Raw genomic sequence first — 20644 nt, 5'->3', positions numbered from 1 at the left:
TATAATGTTTTTTTTAAACGAAATTCAATTACCCAAAGCAACAAAATATCACAATCAATACTCTAGCATGTAAAAGAAATTTTATGTGCAGTAAATAAAATAATGAGGATAAGACTTAATTGAAATAAAGTTAAAACAGGAGAAACAATTTACAAATAAATAATTGCAAAATAGAGTCAATGTGTTATGCGCACAAATATGCGGGGACTGGAATTGTAAATATCTCGCGCCCACACAATGCTGCAACGAACCGCGGATCAAAATGAAACAACACACAAATTAGAAGGCCAAATTTTAAAACATAAGGTAGGCAAATTGGGCGCAAATTGAATGTTGTGCGTAAGGGAAAGGACCCACCAAGCAAATTCCCCACTTTTGAGTGATAATGTGCAGATTGGGCCCGCCAAATGAGCTGACACGCAGGCCTTTATTTATGTAAACATCACTACTTTGTTAAAAGGTTATTTAAAACCTTTCTTTCCCCATTTTCCATCTCAAACGCAGCCCCATTTTTAAGCCGAAAATCACAGCCTTGGAAGCAAATTTCTAGGGTTTCTTTTGCTAGCAGCCGAACCACCATTGTTTTGGTGATCAACAGCATGCAGACAGTACCCATCTTCCTCGTTGAAGGCGTTCGACCATGGCTAGAGAAATTTGGTAAGTATTTTCTTCCCTCCTTTTTTATTATATTTTTTTTAAAAAAACTTCAAATTTCACATTATTTTTTTTTAAAAACGAAGATAGGTTCATAGAGCAAAGATTCAACACTATTTGTTCCCTCGCCTTTACCTCAGTATTTCTGAAGTATTCAGGCTTTCATTGGGATTAACTCACATACTAAAAAAAATCCGAACCAAATGAAAAAAATAAACTAAAAAAAAGAAATCATAAGAGAGGACAAAAGAAGGCTTGAAATCACCTTTGCTAATCTTAAATTGCTTTTTCTCTATTCTCTATGCGTGTGTACAGATACCGTGGGCCTTCTCTTTACATTTGACTATCCTCAGTTTTATGGCCGAGAGAAGAAAAGAAAATCAAAAAATACAAATTTCCTTGCTGTCCTCTTCTTCCCCCCTCCTTTTACAAAGATTAAAAGCTGGGCTTTTATAGCCGAAAAAGGAAATAAACCGAAAAAATACAATATACTTGTTTGCATTCGCTGCTGTTTTTGTTTCCTTCTTGTAGGTACAGAGTTTGTTGGCATGCGTACGGGGTACAAGCGTGGCGTACGAGGGCTGTAGAGGTATGGGACTGCTGTAGTGGAGGTATGGGGCTGTTTCTTGGTTGTGGCGCATTAGTTATTGGGTCTAGGTATTAGTGTTTTAATTTGGGTCAAAGCCCGTTAATAGACTGTTATAAGGTTTAAGTTTTGGTCTTGTAATTGGGCTTTGATTGGTTATTGGCCTGTGGACTATTGTAATCATTTGGACTTTGGACTGTTAATATTTATATTCAATGTTTATGTTTTTTTTTTGTTTATTTGGGCCGGGCAAATTTGGCCCACTACACTCCTAATCCTTTAAATTTATGTTTCTATACTTAGGTGAGCATAGGGAAGTGAAAGGAGAGAAAAACAGGCCAAAATCGGACAAAAAGAGTTGTTTTCAAGAACCACACGGGCTGGGTACTTCCACACGGGCTAGCCACACGCCCATGTGCTAACCCATGTCGATTTCGAACCCTGTTTCTCTTTTATGCGAAAAAACTCAATTTTTAGGGTTTTTGAGCATTCTAAAGTTTATAAATACATATTAGAAAAGGACTAAAAGAGACACACAGAGTAAAGCGAAGAAATTACTCGAAGAACACTGTCGGAATCAAGTCAGAAGCAAATTTTCTTCAAGATTAAAAATCTCCGTTCAAACTTCCTTTGAAGTTTTATTGGGTTTCTTATGTCTTGTTGTTATTCTAATTTTGAAATGTTTCCATCCCAGATTATGGACTAAATTCCCTAAATACCTAAGGAAGATGAAACCAATGATGGATCTTATTATTTAATTTTCTGAATTACATGATAAATACTTGATTCTTGTTCTCAATTATGTATGTTTATTTCTTGCTTTAATACTTTCAGGATATTAATTCAGGTGTGATGTGCTTATTTCAGTGGAGCAAAAGTCCTTATTTAAGAGTAGATCTAGCATAATTGAGTGGAGTTGCATGCAATCCTAGAAATAGGACGACTTAAATTTACCAGATTAAAGTCAAATCTAATAGGGGAATCTATAGATCGAGTTAATGCGACAATAGGGGTTTTAATTAGAAAGAGATTTCAATTAATCATCCTAGAGTCTGTTGTTCTTACTCTCGAAAGAGATATTAGCATAATTTAGGGACTTCTACTGATTAAGGCACAAGTAAATAAATCGTTTAATTCAGATTCAGAATAATAAGTGAAGTCTAGGTGGATTCTCTCCTAGGTATTGTCTATCTCATTGGTTTTCTTCAAATATTTTCCCAATTTGCTCTCTAACACTGTAACACCCCTAACCCATATCCGTTACCGGAATAGGGTTACGAGGCATTACCAAACTTATACAGTAACATTTATACAAAATCGAGTCATAAATTTTGTATTTCAGATCAATTCTTTTCAAATTTCATCGTAAAGTCCCTAATATGGGCCTATGGGGCCCAATACATGTTTTAGAAGTGGTTCGGGACTAAACTGGCAACTTTAGAAATTTTTCCTTGAAGATAGGGGCACACGCCTGTGTGGCCTGGGACATGGCCGTGTGGCCAGCCCGTGGGGTTCCCATGGCCGTGGGGCTAGGCCGTGGGCAGATCTAACTTGCACACACGACCGTGGGAAAACATGATTTTTGACCATTTTTAAGCTATTTTCACATGCTAAACACATCTAATTAACCTCTCACTTAACTTCGTAAATATTTCTAATAAATATTTACGAATCTAATTTTCAGAATCGAAGACTCAAAAACTCACTTTTCCAATTACCTTAAAATTTGGGTCGTTACAGTCACGTTCTTAGTAATTAGTTTAGTTAATTTTAGATTAAAAACAATTCCTTCAATTTATCGGCTAGATAATAAAATATAGTAATTACCAGTACTTTTAGTCCTCATAGATATAATATTCCCGACTCACCATAACTAAACTACTATTCGATAGGTGCGTTTGCCTTTGTCATGATTTTAGTTAGTTTAGTGACTCATCAAACTGCCTCTTGCATCCATGTTATTTTAGTTGATTCACCTCAAACCTATGTTTATGTTTACTTCAAAAAAAATATTGATGATGTCTCGATCACCCAAAACTATGTTACACATGTTGAGTTTAATATGTTGATGATGATGCCATTTTCCTTTTGTTTAATGCACCCTGTGATTACAATATATTAATTTGACTTTCACCAACTTCAACCAGCTAATAACAAGAAGAAGAAAAAAATAAATCTTCTCATTTTTATTATACCTCCCCAGCTCATTTCTTCTCAAAGAGGCATCATAGCATGGCAGTTTCATTTTCATCTCATTTAATCCAAGGAAAACATGGTTGCAAGAGAACCCTTTCTCACAGGGTTGCTTCAGTTTCTGCTTAACAGTTTGGCATCTAGTGAGTTGATGGACTTTAGATTCCATTGAGGCATCCAAGAAAAGCTGAACAAGTGGAGGAAAATGTTGTTGGAAAATGGCCAACCATGCTACTATTATGCTTTTGTTAAAATGCATGTTGCTATGATGATTTTGTTGAGTGCATACTGCTTGTATGCATGTTGTAGCAATTCTGCATGCTGCAGTAATATATTTTTTGTTTTAGTTGTAATGCAATTTAGTTTGGTTGAAAATGAACTTAGTTGTTGATGTTTTGATGGGTTTAGGTGATGATTGAGTTGATAAGTCAGCTTATCCCATGTGTACAAGTAATGTTTTAATAGTCTCAACACTGATTAGTGGGGTTAGTTGAATATTTAGAGATGTATTTTGATTATAAACGTACTGTTATCATATTGAATGAGTTTGCTGCACATTTGTGAGCAAGTAAATTATTGAATGCCTCCTTGTTGTATGTTTGTGAGCAAGTAAATTGTTCTCTGTTTCTTCCTGCTTTGCTCAATATCTTGTTCTCTTCTTTTGCTGCTATCAAAACCCCAACAAATGTTGTTAACCATTCAAGATGTGCTAAAAGATGCAGAGCAAAAGTAGCTAACCGATGCAACAGTCAAAATCTTGGTGTCTGATCTCAGATATTTGCTTTATGATATGGAAGATACAGTGGATGAATTTTCCACTGAATATCTAAGGTGCAAGCTGATGGCACAACGTCAAGCTATCTCTAATATGGTACATGATCAAGTCCCTAGTCATTTCACTTGTTTGAATGCAATAGTTGTTTAATTTGATGTTAGTACTGGGTCCAGGATAGATTCCATCACTACTCAATTACAATACATCTCAAATCGCAGTATTAAACTCAAATTAGAAAAGTAGCTTTTTGGAAGAATGTCTTCTAAGGAAAAAAAAAGCCATTAAACTCATGTTTCCCAACAGAGCTTTGTGTTTATGGTAAAGATACAAATAAAAAGAAGATACTTGAATTGATGACAAGGGACGGATCAAGTGATGACGATTTTTCTATAATACCGATTGTTGGGATGGATGGGGTCGGCAAGACAACATTTACTCACCTTATTTACAATGATGGGGCATGCAAAGGTTTTGATCCAAAAGTCTGGGTTGATCAATCATATGATGACGTTGATGTAGCTAATGAAACTCTATTGAACATGCGAAAGTGGTATTTCAAGGAATATCAGCTCAATGCTCAACTTACTTTAAGAAAAGAGTTCTCTCAAAAAAGATTTTTTCTTGTTCTTGAAAATGCCCAAAGCAATAATATTGTTGATAATTGGAAAGGCCTGAAGTTTGCATTTATGTTTGGAGCACCAGGAAATAAGGTCATTGTGATTACACGAGACTGAAATGTTGGTGTGATAATGGGAGCCCCTAAATATTTGAAGCTGAATCCTCTAATAGATGATGATTTTTGGTCTTTGTTTGTAGATTATGCACTTCCAAACACAGATTTTGACACTAGTCAAAATTTGGACGGGTTCACTAAAACGTTATTAAGAAATGTAAGGCTCACCATTGGAAACTATGGTTATTGGTGGCCTTCTGAATTTTGAAGAAAGAGATGAATGGGAGAATATACTAAATGGAAACCTATGGAGTTTACATGATGAGGAAGATGCTGATATCGTCCCGGTGTTGAGATTGAGCTACCATTATCTGCCTTCACATTTAAAACTGTGCTTTGCCTCCTATTCTATATTGAAGAAGTATGAATTTGAAAAGATAGAGCTGATCTTGTTATGGATGGTCGAAGGTTTGATTGAGCAGGGAAAAGAGAACTAATAAAGCAAGGATCTCGGTCACGAGTACTTTCGAGAGATATGTTGCAAGTCACTGTTTCAACAATCAACTGAGGATAAATCAAGATTTTTTATGAATGATCTAATCACTGTTCTAGCGCAATGGGCTGCAGAAGATTTGTGTTTTACATTGTAGTGCAATGGCAAGCATTCTAAGGAATCTAGTAATGCTCGCCACTTGTCTTATTTTCATGGCAAGTATGACAATCAAGAAAGAATTGAACAACTATACAATGTTGGAAGTTTAAGGACTTATCTTCCATTACATAGGCTCCATGTCTTGGTGAGTACTACCTAACTACTAAAGCTCTTGATCTGCTTTCTAAGTTAAGATGCCTAAGGGTGTTATATCTCAGTGGATACTACATTAGATTTCTTCCTGAATCAATTAGAGATCTGAAACTTTTAAGGCATCTTAACCTTTCATTTACTAAAATTAGAAATTTGCCTGAATTAACAACCAATAAGTGCAATTTACAGGCATTAATTCTGAAAATTTGCTTCTATCTTAAGAAGTGGCCTGCAAATATGTACAATCTAACCAACCTCCAATATCTGGATATCACTAATGTGAACTCATTAGAAAAGATGACAGTGGGAATGAAGGAACTAAAAACTCTTCATATGTTGCCTCAGTTTGTAGTAGAAAACAACGTTGGGTCAGGGATAAGAGATTTAAAAGAATTAAAGTTGTTCCAACAATCTTTCAACATTAACAGGTTGGAAAGGGTGGTTGATTCTCAAGAAGCATCAAATGCTGAGCTAAAAGATATGAATGTGTTATGCGCCTTGGTGTAGAATCTAGTCACAGGTTTAGACGAGTAAGATTCTTGCTTCGATCTATGGTTATTCAAAGAGGCAGATTTGTCCTTGACTAAACCCCATTCAAAATAACATTTCTTTTTTATAGTATAATTGATTATCTCTTTATTTCATATTGGCAACTTTTTATAGACTGTTAATAATAAAGGAGAGAGTCCTAATAAAATTCTTAACTTAGAGTTTATGAAGGGAATAAAAACCTAATATAATAGAGAAAATAAGTAAACAAAAACTCTTAATAAAACCTTATCAATTCTAAGTTCCTCTACTAACCTGGCAGTAAAGAGGTATACTTGTTGTCGAGGTTCAAGATCAGCAATTCTAGCAAATAGTGATTGAAATTGGCGTTGATATTCCTCTACAGTCCCAATTTGTCTCAAGTTGGCAAGTTCCCTTAATGGGCTATTACGCATAGGTGGTCCAAACATTACATGACAATACTTTTTGAAGCGCCCCCCAATCAAGATTTGTCTCCTCTTCTTCCATTTGATCAAACCATAATTGTACGTCTCCTAAGAGATGGAATGAAGCTAAGCCTACTTTGTCTTCTTAGTTAATTCGTTGACTGCCAAAAAAACTTTTTCATCTTTTTAGTCACCCTAAAGGATCCTTAACACCATCATAAGTGAGAAATTCCATCTTAGAGTATCGTGGCACCATGTACCCATCTTATTGCAAGTCTAAATTCCATTTTTTGCCTTCGTTGATGCCCCGTTCCTCACTATTTTTCTCTGTATCCCCTTTCGTTGTCTTTTGGACCGAAAGAGATAACATCGCCACCTTCTCCTCTAATGCTTGTTACCTTGTAGTCATTTGCTCCATGAAAGCTTCCAACTTGGCTATCAAAGTCTTTTCATCACCTATGACAGTTGACTCTGATAACAAGTTGTTATGGACCTTAGCGTAGAATCTAGTCACAGATCTTAGACGAGAAAAAATGTCAAGAACTTGGCACTGAACTGCAGCTCAAAATTCGATGAGTCATGATTTGAAAGCTTTGAATATGTTGTACTAGAAAAGCTACAACCTTGTACCAAGTTGAGAAAACTGACAATTGCATATTATGGCGGCACAAAATTTCCAACATGGCTTGGAGAGTCTTCATTCTCTCACATGGTGCATCTGGATTTAGACAATTGTCAGAGGTGCATAACTCTGCCTCCACTTGGGCAATTGCCATCACTCAAAGACTTGTGTATCAGAAGCTTGTATGCTGTCAAGAGTCTCGACCTCGAGTTTTTCAGGGATGCTGTCTTAGAACCTTTTCCAGCACTTGAGACTTTAGAATTTTAAGATATGCAAGATTTGAAGGATTGGGAGTTTCCTTTGGATGTTAATGCAATGTTTCATCGCCTATGCAAGCTTACTATAACATCCTGCCCCGAGTTAGCTGGAAAATTACCCAGCTACCTACCATCTTTAGACAAACTGGTACTTTATCGCTGTCAACAGTTAGTAGTATCAATACTTAGCCTGCCAATGCTTAATGGTTAATGATCTGTGGCTGCAAAGAATTGGTGCAAACCAGTACAATTGACTTCAGCAAGCTAGACCGGGTGGAACTTTCAAACATTTTAAGTTGACATGTCTAACGGAGGGCTTCATGCAAGGGTTGACAGAGGTAAGAAATTTGGAGATCCATGTTTGTAAGGATCTGCTGTCATTAGGGAGCCTCAGTTTTGTTCGTTATTTAGAAATTACAAATGGTTTGCCACTCATTTCCTTGGGGGAAGAGGTGGAAGCAAAGGAGACGGCACAACTTGATATCCCCTTCACTGTGGAATGTTTGACTTTTCATCTTTCATTACAGAAGTTTCAAAAAGCTTTCTCCAGCCTGTACAATCTTAGAGAGCTATACTTTACCAGGTACCATGGACGTGTTTTAATGAGAGAGTCCAACTTGCCTTCAAGTCTTAAAATACTAGAAATCAAAGACTGTTTTGAGTTACAGTGTGCTCTGGATGAGGAAGAGAATGTTAATGATAACATCAGAAACACAGGTCTTCTTGAGGAGTTAACCATTAAGTCATGGCTGTTGCTTACATGCTTGTTTGCTAGAGGGGAGTTACCTTCAATACCTCACCATTTCACTTTGCACAACACTGGAAACTGTGACATGCTAGGAAAGTTACCATCTGCTCTTAAGCACCTTGATATTTCTATTTGTCCAAAGTTGAAGTCAGTAGCTAAAAGATTTCAGAAGGATTCATCTCTTGAATACATTTCGATATTCGATTGTGCAAATCTTAAATCACTACCTGAGTGCCTTTACAACCTCAGTAACCTGAAAATATTTTACGTAGGTAGTCTCCGGACTTTTCTTTCCTTTCCTGAAGGAGGTTTCCCTGTTTGCCAACCTGATATTGCTTCATCAGCTACTTTGAAAAACTTGAGGCTCTGCCTAACTGCTTCCACAAGCTTGCATCTCTGCGGCGCTTGTTTATAGCTGGTTATCCCAACATCATATCCTTCCCAGAAGAGGGTTTACCCCCTAATCTCACGTCACTTAAGCTCAGAGATACAAATATATGTAAGCCGGTATTCAAATGGGGAGTGCACAAGCTCTCTTCTCTAGAAGAACTCACTGTTTGTCGATGTCAAGATGTTGAGTCCTTTTCGCAGGAGGAGATAGGAATGAAGCTGCCTTCTTCTCTAACTCAACTTATGATTGAAAATTTTCCAAACTTGAGATACGTATCTCCTGGGGCTTCAGACACCTCAACTCTCTGGCCAGCTTGATAATTTCAGACTACCCAAAGCTCACATCTCTACTAAAAGATGGTCTACCTCCCTCACTTTTGGTGGTGCATATTTCTCAATGTCCTCTGCTAGAGCAACACTGCACAAGAAATAAAGGTCTAGAGCGGTTCAAGATAGCGCAAGTTCCTCGCGTCGATATAGGACATAGATTTATTATTCATGATCAAGAACGAGACTAAAAAAGACTTCCGAATAGATGAAGGTTGGGCATATATGCTTCAAAATCTGCTGCACTAAGGTGTTGATTTTTCATATATCTGGTTCATGTTTGTTTATTTGTATTTGTTTACTTTACTTGCCACATTTGAACATTGTCCCTGGCTTTCTACTTCTTTTTGATGAATAAAAACTTCAGTAAAAAGCCGTGAGATGATACTGTTCTTGACAAGATGTTGAAAACTGGTATAATATGCCAAAACTTTCATCCGCCTTTCTTTTAAAGATTTAACCTGTTAGACATTCATTTGACCTATTAATCTGACACTATTTCTCATAAGGTTTCAGAAAATTAATTTTCAAATTCGGTGAGCATAATTTAATCAAATTCTAAAATGTTTCTTTTTGAAAGAACTTAACCAATTATTTGCTTCAACATTTTGGTGTAGCGGTCCCTCAAACTAGACAACTCTGAAAGACCACATACATGGTTGGGGGTTGGCTGCATCCCTTCAAAGTTTTCTTACCGTTGCTTCTAAATTTCTGCTTTACTATATAATAATTCAAAGAAATACATTCCCAAGTAATACACAAAACACAAAAGCAAAGGGTGGTCCTTTTCTTTTGGCTCAAAGAAAAAAGGTGGTCCAATCAAGAAAGATTAGAATTTGAACATAGAACTTAGTCCAGTTGAATCATGCAGTCAAATAGTATCTAGTAGAATTCGTATTCAAATTCCAACATCCGCAATCCCTTTGCATAATCTCAGGGTCCGGACTTGTTAGCACCTACAAATAGCATACCAAATCCTTGTAAACAAATTATATACAAATGAAGTTATTAAAATACTGTTGGGTTAGGCAGCCTAGCATCTTTTTACTTTGTTGCTTTAGAAGACATCTTACTTTTTCATGAATCTATGGATATATTTAAGGTGTTCTTTATGTGGTCCTATACAGAGAGGATCACCATTAGGCTACCAGGATAAGAATAAACAAGTAGAGCGATTGTCGGTTCGCAGCTTGCTGGTTCAACAATCTTGATTGGTTGCTTTATAGTGACATTAACAACTCTTCCCTTACAATATTGATTCTTTTATGCTTTTTGCTTTTATTTTTCTGGTTTAGAGGGAAAATATCTCAAGCCTTTAATCAATACTTAATTGTAGGCCAAATGAAAGCTTTTCAATTTGATTAGTCCCAAGTAAAGGACAAATTTGTCTACTAATCCAACAAAAGCAGAGGAATATTTTATTTTGTCAAGTTGGAGCACAACAAATTACACAATATAATTAAGGCAAAGATTCCTTTCTTATCTTTAAGAGTTAGTGAGATTTTAAGGGGGTTTTATACCTATAATCTATGTATATTTTCCTAATTATTCTTGAAGTTTGTCATATTCAATGGTAACAATGCCATGTTCAGATGTTCTGCAGCCATTGATTCAGTCACTCAAATTTTAATTATAATTGAGAAGGAATAGTACTCCCAACAGTCTCTGTTATTCTTAACTGATTTGTTTGTCTTTGATTAGCAAACACATGATTCCAACAATAAATTATGGTTCTTAATCAAACAACAGAAACCTGCTATATTCTCAATCATGCACATGAAATTAAAAAAAAAAAGAAAAAAAGTGTATTGCTTGAACTTTCTTTCAAATCACTTTACAATACCAAAAAGAAAAAGAAAAATTGATCACACAGCACTAAGAAGAATTTCATCCTAAGTAAACTGCACACTGTAACTTGAACCCCAAAATAAACTTCAACAACTTCTCTTTTGTTTCCCTATGTTCACAGCTTTAATCAGAACTAAACCAAATTGACTTTTAAAGCACCACAAACAAATAAAAGAAAGAAGCAGTGCTTCACTACTCACAGCAACATTACAAGACAATAGATTTCTGGTGTGTGTTGGATGTGTGCTTGCTGCTTAAGAGTTGTCCTCGACTTTAGGCACCCACCAGACCCTTATAGATTTGTCGAGGCCTCCACTATAGAGCAAGAAGCCAGTACCAACATTACAGGGGGATGCCTGCAAACACTTGACTGGTCCTTCATGCCCATTTATGACCCCAACTTTACAAAGTTTACCATAAGCCTCTCGTTTCCAAATACCAATGGTTTTATCAGCTGAGCCACTGCATAAAAACTCTCCCATCATGCACATACACAAAACAGCCATGTGGTGTGCTTTTGTCTCACTTACCATTTTCCAACTAACACAATCACCATTCCTTTCCCAACCCATTACAGATCCATCCGATCCTCCTCCATACACCCACTTCCCATCCTCAGAAACAACAACTGAATTCAATGAAATATCATTGTGACCCTCCATAATCCCCAGCAATGAATGAGAGGTCTTCCCTTGTTTTCCCCAAGCCTTAATCTTACCATCCGCTGATGCTGAGTAGACTATTCCCTTACAAGCTACCAAGCTATTGATAGCATCATCATGTGCTTTTATTGACTCCATACACTTCAAATCAGATATCCTCCACACCTTAAGGGTCTTGTCCCATGAACCAGAATAAATCAAGCCATTATAGACTGCCAAACAAGAAATGCTATCCGCATGTTCAATCCATAAACGCTTATGATGCCGCCGAGTGTGGACATAATTGCTTTGCTTCATGAACTTCCCCAAATAGTCCTTTGTAGTAGGAAGTGTGTCAACAAGCTTGAACACATTCTCTGAGCTTCTTGACACCTTCCAAACTCTGATCCTACTATCTTGATGTGCAGTGAAAACCTTGTTGCTAACGGTGACAAGCGCCTTCACCGAGCCATCACCTTGGCCAAACTTTGTGAACTGCCTCAAGTCAGGCTGTTGCCACACAATAATATCCTTGCCTTGTGATGCAGTTAAGATGAATTCCCCACATAAGGCCAAGCAAGAAACTGAGCCAATATGCCCGGACAGCATTGCCAGTGATTTATATGATTGAAACCCAGGTAATGGTTTGCAGGGAAGTTCATATTTGGTGACATCTTGAACCACAAATCGTTGAGATGAAAGCGGGCTATCATCAGCTTCACTGCTTGTAGTACTGCTAATGCTTCCACTACTTCTTGTGGCAGATGATGATAATAAGGGAGTTGACAAGACAGGTTCTTGCATGGGAGCAGCCATTGTAGTGAGAACCATTTCCTGAACCCTTTTGAGAAAGATTGAAACAGAGGAAAGAGATCAAAAACAAAGGCACGGATTTCTTGTTAGAGAGAGAGAGAGAGAAAGAGGTTGTGAATAAATGAAATAGAGGGTGAGGTGTAACGGCTACTTTGACAAATATAAAGCTTGCTCATGAAAAAGTAGGTGTGAGAAGGGGTCCACTAGAGGAGGAGCTTTTTTTATTCATTATTGTGAATGAAGTGAGGCACTTTGGCCTTTTCTTCTCATGTTGTCTGGTTGACCAAATTATAGTTTGGGATTTAAGGTTTCCGCTTCTGGAAATGTCTCATTTTCTGGGAATTTTCATCTTCTTTCTTTGTTTCCATGCTACATTTCCTCTTAAATTCCGAGAGCTAAGAGAAAAAAAGTCAAAACGTCAGTGAAGTTTGTACTTTAATTTTTTTTTTTGGGGGGATTTAAAAAGAAATAGAGAGAATTTAGATAGTTTGTTGTTTGTGCAAAAGTAGGAAGTAACAATAAAAACAGAGGGAGTGGGCAAATTCCACTCAAGTTAGTGGAATTCCAACATTCCCATCTAATCAACGCTTAGTTTAGCATTGGTGTGATTGAGAAATGCTCATTTTGAAAAGAAAATGTCTTTGCTAGAAAATAAATATATACATATATGTGAAAAATATTTGAATTTGTATATAATTTATAAAGAATCTGTGAGAGAAAAATATTTAAAAATATTGATATTTCTCTTTCTTTAGCTCACTAAATTATAAATCATCCCTCAAGCATTTTACTTTCTAATTTTTAGTGAGGTATTTCTATTTAAAAAGCTTTGCAGTCTTTTCTCCATTTAATTGTTTTTAAAAAAATTATATTAAAAATGTAATGTAAAATATTAAGTAAATATGTAAAATATTGCTCAAAAGTATTTTGGATGACAAAAACAATTTGTTTAGCAAAGTTCAGACTAGTATAATAAGTCAAAACCTTGAAATGATCAAATTTCATAGCAAGTGATGCAGCAGAAGAGAGGGTGTTATTTATTAATGATGTGTTTGGAGCTGCCTTGGCCCAAACATTTACTAACGCTCCCACACATGTTTATTAATGAGAGTTTCAATGATACATTATTTTATTACTTGGACCTACTTTAAAGAGTTTAAGCCCATATCAATAAACCACCCTCTTTTATTTTAACATCCCAGTAACATGTTTTGTTTACTTCCTAATTCATAAAAATGCAAACTTTTGTAATGTTTTTCCTATAAAAGAAGAAAGAAATGTCCAAATCGATAGCAAAATGATATGAGGTTTAGACATAATCAAACCATCAAACACAAATGTGCATGGCCGGCGGCTTTGATGTGTTATTAACATCCTTGTCAACATTTAAATCGGTTGTTTAGTTTTCATTAAATAAATTATTAAAAAATTATAGAATTTGGTTCAATCGCTAGCTCGATTAATTTTTATTCTGGTTCAATTAGTTTACATTACGGATCAATCGACTTTAACTAAGGGTCCGTGTGTTTACATGTAAAAAATTTTACGGAAAATATTTTCTGCATTTTCTTGTATTTGTTTCACAGAAAATAGTTTGGTCAACGGTAAAATAAACCCTTTTTTTCCTGTAAAATGACTTATCCTTTTAAAAAGCATAAGTCATTTTCAGGAAAAAGTTCATCTATAGATAATTTTATTTTTATATAAAAATTAACTTAAATCAAGTTTAATATTATTGTATTAATAATAATTTTTATTTTATTTTTAAAAATATTTAAAATATTATATTTTTCAATATTATTAAACATAAATATTTAATTATTTATATTTATTCATATAATAAATTATTAATATAATAAATATAATTTATTTTAATAAATTATTTAATATTTTAATTTTACTTTAATAATAAATTTTAAAAATAATAAATTTAAATAATATTATTCACATATTATTAGAAATATTCAATATTAATATTTTAATAATAAATATTTATTGCAATTATAAATATATTAATAATAAATATTTTGTAGTATAAAGGTTAAAATATGTCATAAGTCTATGTACACTTCATGATTTGTAATTTAGTCTTTGTACTTTTATTTTCAAGAATTTAGTCCCTTTACTTTTCAAATTTAAAAATCAAGTCTAATTGTTGATATCGTTAATTTTTTGTCAATTTTGTTGATGTCATATTTTAAATTAAAAATACTCACTCAAGAGTCATATAATTAAAAATGACGTTGTAATGAATCAATTTAATATAATATTTTTAATATATGCAAAAACAATGTAAAATATAAAATTATAGATAAAGATAAATTCAATTAAACAATAAAAATAAGAAAATCTCAAATGTATGTTTGTTTAATTGAAAATAACTTTTATGAAATATTTTAAGAAATCTACCAAACAATGAAAATATTTTATACAAATTCATCAAAACACCAAAAATATTAATTTTTTAAAAAGTAAATCAATTTTTAAAAATTATTTTCCAAAAATTATTTTAGTAAAACAAACGGAGTTTAAGTCCAAATAGATAGATTTATATTATTTGGTAAACCCATTTAGAGTAGGCAATAGAATGAGAGCCGATGAGCTGAATTTTAGAGGGAAAACGCCATTAAAAGGATCCTTGAATTGGACAGAAAGAATAAAAGCACAAAATTAATGTAAACTCTTGAAACCATCTACACAGCAAAACATTGTATTGTAAGGACTGTTTGATAGGTAAACCTGTTTACGCTATCTATTTAGGTTCGAGGGTTTGTCCGAAATTTAAAAATGTTTTGGTAAAAATATTAAATTTAAGAAATGAACTTGGACAAAAATTTAGGTCTATTTAAAATATAGGTTAAGTTCGACTTAAACATTCAAAGTGAACTCGCTCGTTTTAAGTTTATAATACTTTATATTATGTTAGTTCTATATATTATGTAATTTAGAACCTATTAAAAAAGGGATAAATATCAAAACTATACATGAACTATAATTTAATGTACAATCGTATATATGAACATTGATTTTATGTAATTTTATATATAAAATTTTGATTTGATCAAATTCTTGTAAATTATTAACATAATTATTGATATAACATCATTTTATGTTCATATATTCCATAATAAATAATTATATTTATCCATAATAAAAATAAATTGACGTTTTATTTTTTTTAAATATGCACAATTAAATCAAAATTAAAGTTTCAAGTATATATTTGAACTACAATTAGAATTTCACATGTATAATTGCACCAAATTAAAGTTCATGTATATAATTGCACATTAAATCAAAATTCACTTATACTTTTGAGATTTTTCCTAAAAATAAATTTATACTAAATATATAATACTACTCTAATGTAAACATTAAAATAATGTTACGATGACTATATAAAAATATATAAAATTATTAAATATTAAAAAATAATATAAATATTTTAAAAAATTAAAAATAATATGGAGGGCCTAAAATGAGTTTAAGTTTATTTTTTTATAAAGATGAACGGATTTGAACAAAATTTTAAGTTCATATTTTAAACTGAATCAAACTTAAACAAATATAAATTATATTAATATCATACTTAGTCCCGACTTAAACTCCAACATCAACACCTGTATTGACACGCGGTTAAAGGGACAAGGGGTTACATTTTCATGGTCAAATCAGAGTTTTGTTTTTTATTTCCAAATCAAGATAGCAAGGGTAACTATAAATAATCACTAACATATTTATAAGCTTCCGCTTCAAAACAAATTCAAAGATGGTAAATATCTAATACATCACCTGACCTTCAAAAATACACATCATTTCATCTGCTTTCTTTCATTCTAACCATTCTTCCCTTCTACCATAACAATATAATTTTACATTTGGTAGTGTTATTATTTTTCATTTTTTAATATATAAATTAGTAATAAATTAATTTTAATTGATAATTTTAATCATTGATATGATTTCTTTCGTAAAAGAAAAGATAATTTTTTGCTTATTTTGAAGAAGTTTTATTTTTACAAATGTTTTTACTTATTTTTCTAATTTTAAGTTTACATTTGTATTTACTATATTTTATTGGTTTACTAACAAATTTGGCCACTAGCATTTACATATTTTGTTAAAATGGCCTAATTGTATTTTTAAGCTTTTTTGCCATTAACCTTTGTTTTCCTTTTTCAAACTGTTTTTTCTAATGATTTGATAAAAGTCTTATTAAAAATTTAGTGTGGATGATGTGGAATATTTTTAAGGAGGTGTAATTTATTACTTAAGTAACCCAATAAGATAAATTACATATGAAAATAATAAAATAAATAAACTATACATGAAATTTTAAAAATATCTCTTAATTTAAAGAAAATAAACGTAATTATCTAAAAAGGTTTCAAAATGAATGCATACCTTTATTTATTGTAAGGTTTCAAAAAATAATTAATAAATCAAACCAAAATTACTGAATGTGTGTATTCATTTTAAAACTTTTTTAGATAATTACGTTTATTTTCTTTAAATTAAGAGTTATTTTTTAACTTCATTAATTATTTATTTATTTTATTATTTTCCACGTAATTATTTTATTGAGTTATTTAAGTAATAAATTATATCTCATTAAAAATATTTCACGTATGAAATTTTACATCATCTTGTTAACTTATTTAAGGATACTTTCATCAAGTCTATTAGAAAAGCAATTTGAAAAAAGAACAAAGGTTGATGGCCAAAAAGGCTTAAAAATATAATTAATGCTATTTTGACAAAACATATAAACGTTAGTGACCAAATTTGTCATTAAACCTATTTTATTTTATGTTTAATTATTGTAGTAAATGTGTATAGACAAATAATATCTTCAAAATTAATATATTCCTCCACTATAATGGTTGGTGCATGAACATCATGTTAAGTTTACATGAATGAGGTGTAAATAATTATACATGTTATACATGAATGTCTTACAGAAAAACACAAAGAATGAAGGATTTATGCCAAAAATTTTCCCATCAACCAAAAATGAAAACATTAAATATACCTAGTAAGTTCAGATTTTTTAAATATTAATTTAAGTTATATTATATTATTTTTAAAATTTTATTATCAACATGTGCAATGTTATGTTAATTTATTATTTTTACTTATACTCACGAAAAAAGTCTTATAATTTTAATTAATTGATTTAATAATTATAAGATAAAAATTTTAAATATAAAAATTATATTAACTAAAAATTATTAAATTAAAATACATTGACTACTATGATGCATAAATTTAATGCCTTAAAAAAAAAGGTCTGTTACCCTAGCATGATATTGCCTACCGCCTCTGGCATGAGTTATTAGGTCTTCTTGTTTTTGTCTAGTTTTTGTTCCTTTTTGTTTATCAGTTTGCATTTGACACCTTAAGCTCTTTAACTCCTACGATTTGGAGAGAATTGGTATTGTTTTCTGGCCATCAAACCTGCAATCATGGAAGCCGAATTAGCCTAATTGACACTTAATGAAGAAGAAGAAGAAATTTTGCAGATCCAGGTAAATCCGAGCACAGAAAGAGAAGTGGGGGAGTTTCAACTTGTAGGTTGCTTCCTAACAGCCAGTATAATCCATTTTCCATCCATGAAAAGTATTATGGCAAACCTATGGCATGCTGTTCGTGGGGTTCAAATTCAAGATCTGGGAGAAAAAAGGTATCTTTTTCAGTTCTTTCATAATATGGACATGGAAAGGGTTTTGAAGGGTTCATTATGGACTTTTAATAATCATTTATTGGTGCTTTACAAATTAAAAAGGGGGGATGATCCATTAGGAGTACCATTAATTCTTACTCATTTCTGGTACAAATTCACGATGTCCCAATTGGGTTGTTTTCTGAAAATGTAGCAACACAACTGGGAAATTTTATAAGGGTTTTTTTAGAATATGATGGATCAAATTTGGGGAAAGAAAATCGCAATTACATGAGAATAAGAGTACAGATTGATATTCGGCGCCCTTTGAAAAGAAAAAAACAGGTTATGTATTGTGGGAGATGTTCGTATGTCAAATTTAAGTATGAACGTTCATCACTTTTCTGTTTCTATTGTAGACGTTTGGGGCATAGCGACTCTTTTTGTGAGGCAAAAATGATGCTAGGGGTGGAAATTGCTGAAATGGGGTGGGATTTATCATTAAGAGCACAATCTCAAAGAGCTGCATCAATGAATAGCATATGGCTACGAGAAGAATGTGCAGGAAAAAGGGAAGGCAGCTGGCAGGATAATAGGATTTTGGGATGTAGATCATAGGAGGGGACAAATAAAGAAAGAAGTGGGCAATTTATTGATCCACATTTGGGATTTAAAATAGAATGGGGAACGTCATCTCTTAATGAAAGGAGGGAGAAAAATTGGCTGGATCAGATGCAAACTGCCATGGAGCATGATTTAGAAGATGGTATTTTAATAGGGGAGAAGGGGAAAAAGAGTAATCAGTAGGAGATGAAAGATTCGACAGGAAAGGAGGAAAGTGATAATGTAATGGCAAGGAGTCAAAGAACGGTTGATTTTAATCTTGTATAATTGGCGGCTGCCACAAGGCAAGCTGACCGGGTATAATGAAAATTATAAGCTGGAATGTTCGTGGTTTAGGGAGCCCACGAACAATTCTTAGACTTCAGCATATTCTGAAGTCACATCATCCCCAAATTGTCTTCTTTATGGAGACAAAGCTTTGTAAAAAAACAGATGGAACGCGTACGTAGAAGTTGTGGTTTTGTGAATGGTATTGAAGTTGATTCAGATGGTACGAGAGGCGGGTTATGTTTAGCTTGGAGGAATGATGTTAATATTACACTCTAAAATTTTTCTAAAAGACATATTGATGTGGTCATTGAAGACAAAGAATCAGGAACCAATTAGAGATTTATAGGATTTTACGGATCCTCATACGCACAAGATAGGATCAATTCATGGGCTGTTTTGAAAAGTTTGATTTCTGACATGGATATCCCTTAGTTGGTTTGCGGAGACTTTAATGAAATTATTATGGATTTGAGAAAAAATGATGGCTGCTTATAGATGAAAGAATGATGAAATTGGTTCGAAAACTTTGGAGGAATGTCAACTAAATGACGTGGGTTTTTCTGGAAATTGGTTCACTTAGGAAAGAGGTAATTTACCAAAGACAAATATACAAGAACGATTGGATAGAGGTGCTGCTAACGTAGCATGGATTACTTTGTTCCCGATGGTTAAAAAAGGGTTGAAATAGTAGGCTGGGCAAATTCAAGTGTAACGCCCCTCACCCGTATCCAACGTCGGGATAGGGTTCGAGGCGTTACCGGACTTAAACTTACCAAACCGGGTTACTAAATTTCGCTTAAAATTAAAAATTTTCAAACACATGCATACCGTCCCTTATACTGGCCTTCGAGGCCTAAAACATGCATTAGGGTGGTTCGGGACAAAACCAAGAACATTCAATAAATTTTGGACAACTTAATAAATTCTCTTGCTTTAGTGAGTCACACACCCATGTGGGTGGGGCCGTGTGGTCACACACGCCCGTGCCCTCAGCCTGTGTAACTCTCTGTTTATGACATCAGCATGCATTTAGAGGCACACGACCAAGACACACGCCCGTGTGTCTAGCCCGTGCTTGAAATTGACTTAAAATTTAGGTGCAAGGAACGTGCGACCATACTACACACCCATGGGGGCGATCTGTGTGTCACACACGGCCTAGACACACGCTTGTGTGTCTACCCGTGTGGACCTTATAAGGTTATTTTCCAAGCCCTTAATCACCCTCTATCAACCAATCACACTTATAGGTTACCTTAATACATAATAAAGCCAGATTAAACACTTATATATAATTTTGATAAACCTCATTGCATGTAAACCTCATATTATCGGTTTTATACATGCTAGGTTAATTCTCTTTTTGTATTAAGGGTTCCCATGCCTCATTTACACATTTAAGATTGGCTCATTCTTGTAATTTATTGCCAATTATAGCCAAACCATCCCATACAAACATAAGCATACATAAATTTGTAGGTCATAGCCTACTTCAAAATAAACCTATTCCCATGGCCAAATACAAGGAGATATGTAAATTTTTACAAACCTTCATATTGGTAATTCAAACAACACATATCACAAAATGAACCAAAGCCCTAAGCCATTGAACAAAATAAATGTGCCTATATACTAAAGCTAGACTAGTTGATAGTGTGTTGACTCTCCAATCGTCTTCCAATCTTTACAAGTCATTGAGCTCTATAAGACAGGGAAAAGAGAGGGGTAAGCATTTACATGCTTAATAAGCCCGAATAACTAGAAAGTAAACTCATCGATTAATTAGCATACAACCATCTTAAGCAATAAAGCCAACAAGAA

At 33.5% G+C, this 20644-nt stretch overlaps 3 protein-coding genes and 1 long non-coding RNA gene across 4 annotated transcripts; 3 read left to right on the top strand and 1 right to left on the bottom strand.

The window, feature by feature from the left end:
• The first annotated feature begins 256 nt into the window (after positions 1-256).
• On the top strand, positions 257-2019 carry LOC128291554 (uncharacterized). The gene is made up of 2 exons (XR_008281397.1): positions 257-657; positions 970-2019. It is a non-coding gene; the product is annotated as an uncharacterized LOC128291554 (long non-coding RNA).
• Positions 2020-4561: 2542 nt separating this feature from the next.
• On the top strand, positions 4562-4942 carry LOC108459206 (putative disease resistance protein RGA4). The gene has a single exon (XM_017758560.1). The coding sequence runs from the start codon at positions 4562-4564 to the stop codon at positions 4940-4942; it is 381 nt and encodes a 126-aa protein (XP_017614049.1).
• A 2571-nt stretch (positions 4943-7513) lies between these two features.
• On the top strand, positions 7514-8663 carry LOC108459207 (uncharacterized). Its single transcript, XM_017758561.1, has 2 exons — positions 7514-7648; positions 7761-8663. Exons 1-2 carry the CDS (start codon positions 7514-7516, stop codon positions 8661-8663), a joined length of 1038 nt encoding a protein of 345 aa, XP_017614050.1.
• A 2272-nt stretch (positions 8664-10935) lies between these two features.
• Positions 10936-12406, bottom strand: LOC108459673 (protein JINGUBANG-like). Its single transcript, XM_017759072.2, has one exon. It carries the CDS (start codon positions 12283-12285, stop codon positions 11068-11070), a length of 1218 nt encoding a protein of 405 aa, XP_017614561.1. The 5' UTR covers positions 12286-12406; the 3' UTR covers positions 10936-11067.
• Positions 12407-20644: the final 8238 nt, after the last annotated feature.

Source organism: Gossypium arboreum, chromosome 4 (assembly GCF_025698485.1).
Source record: "Gossypium arboreum isolate Shixiya-1 chromosome 4, ASM2569848v2, whole genome shotgun sequence".
Lineage (NCBI taxonomy): Eukaryota > Viridiplantae > Streptophyta > Magnoliopsida > Malvales > Malvaceae > Gossypium > Gossypium arboreum.
This window is presented reverse-complemented; position numbering and strand designations above follow the sequence as displayed.

Coding starts and splice junctions, on each gene's coding strand:
- LOC108459206 (XM_017758560.1), top strand. CDS start 4,562: ATGACAAGGGACGGATCAAGTGATGACGATTTTTCTATAATACCGATT.
- LOC108459207 (XM_017758561.1), top strand. CDS start 7,514: ATGCAAGATTTGAAGGATTGGGAGTTTCCTTTGGATGTTAATGCAATG. Junction 7,649..7,760: donor TACCATCTTTAGACAAACTG/GTACTTTATCGC, acceptor AATTGACTTCAG/CAAGCTAGACCGGGTGGAAC.
- LOC108459673 (XM_017759072.2), bottom strand. CDS start 12,285: ATGGTTCTCACTACAATGGCTGCTCCCATGCAAGAACCTGTCTTGTCA.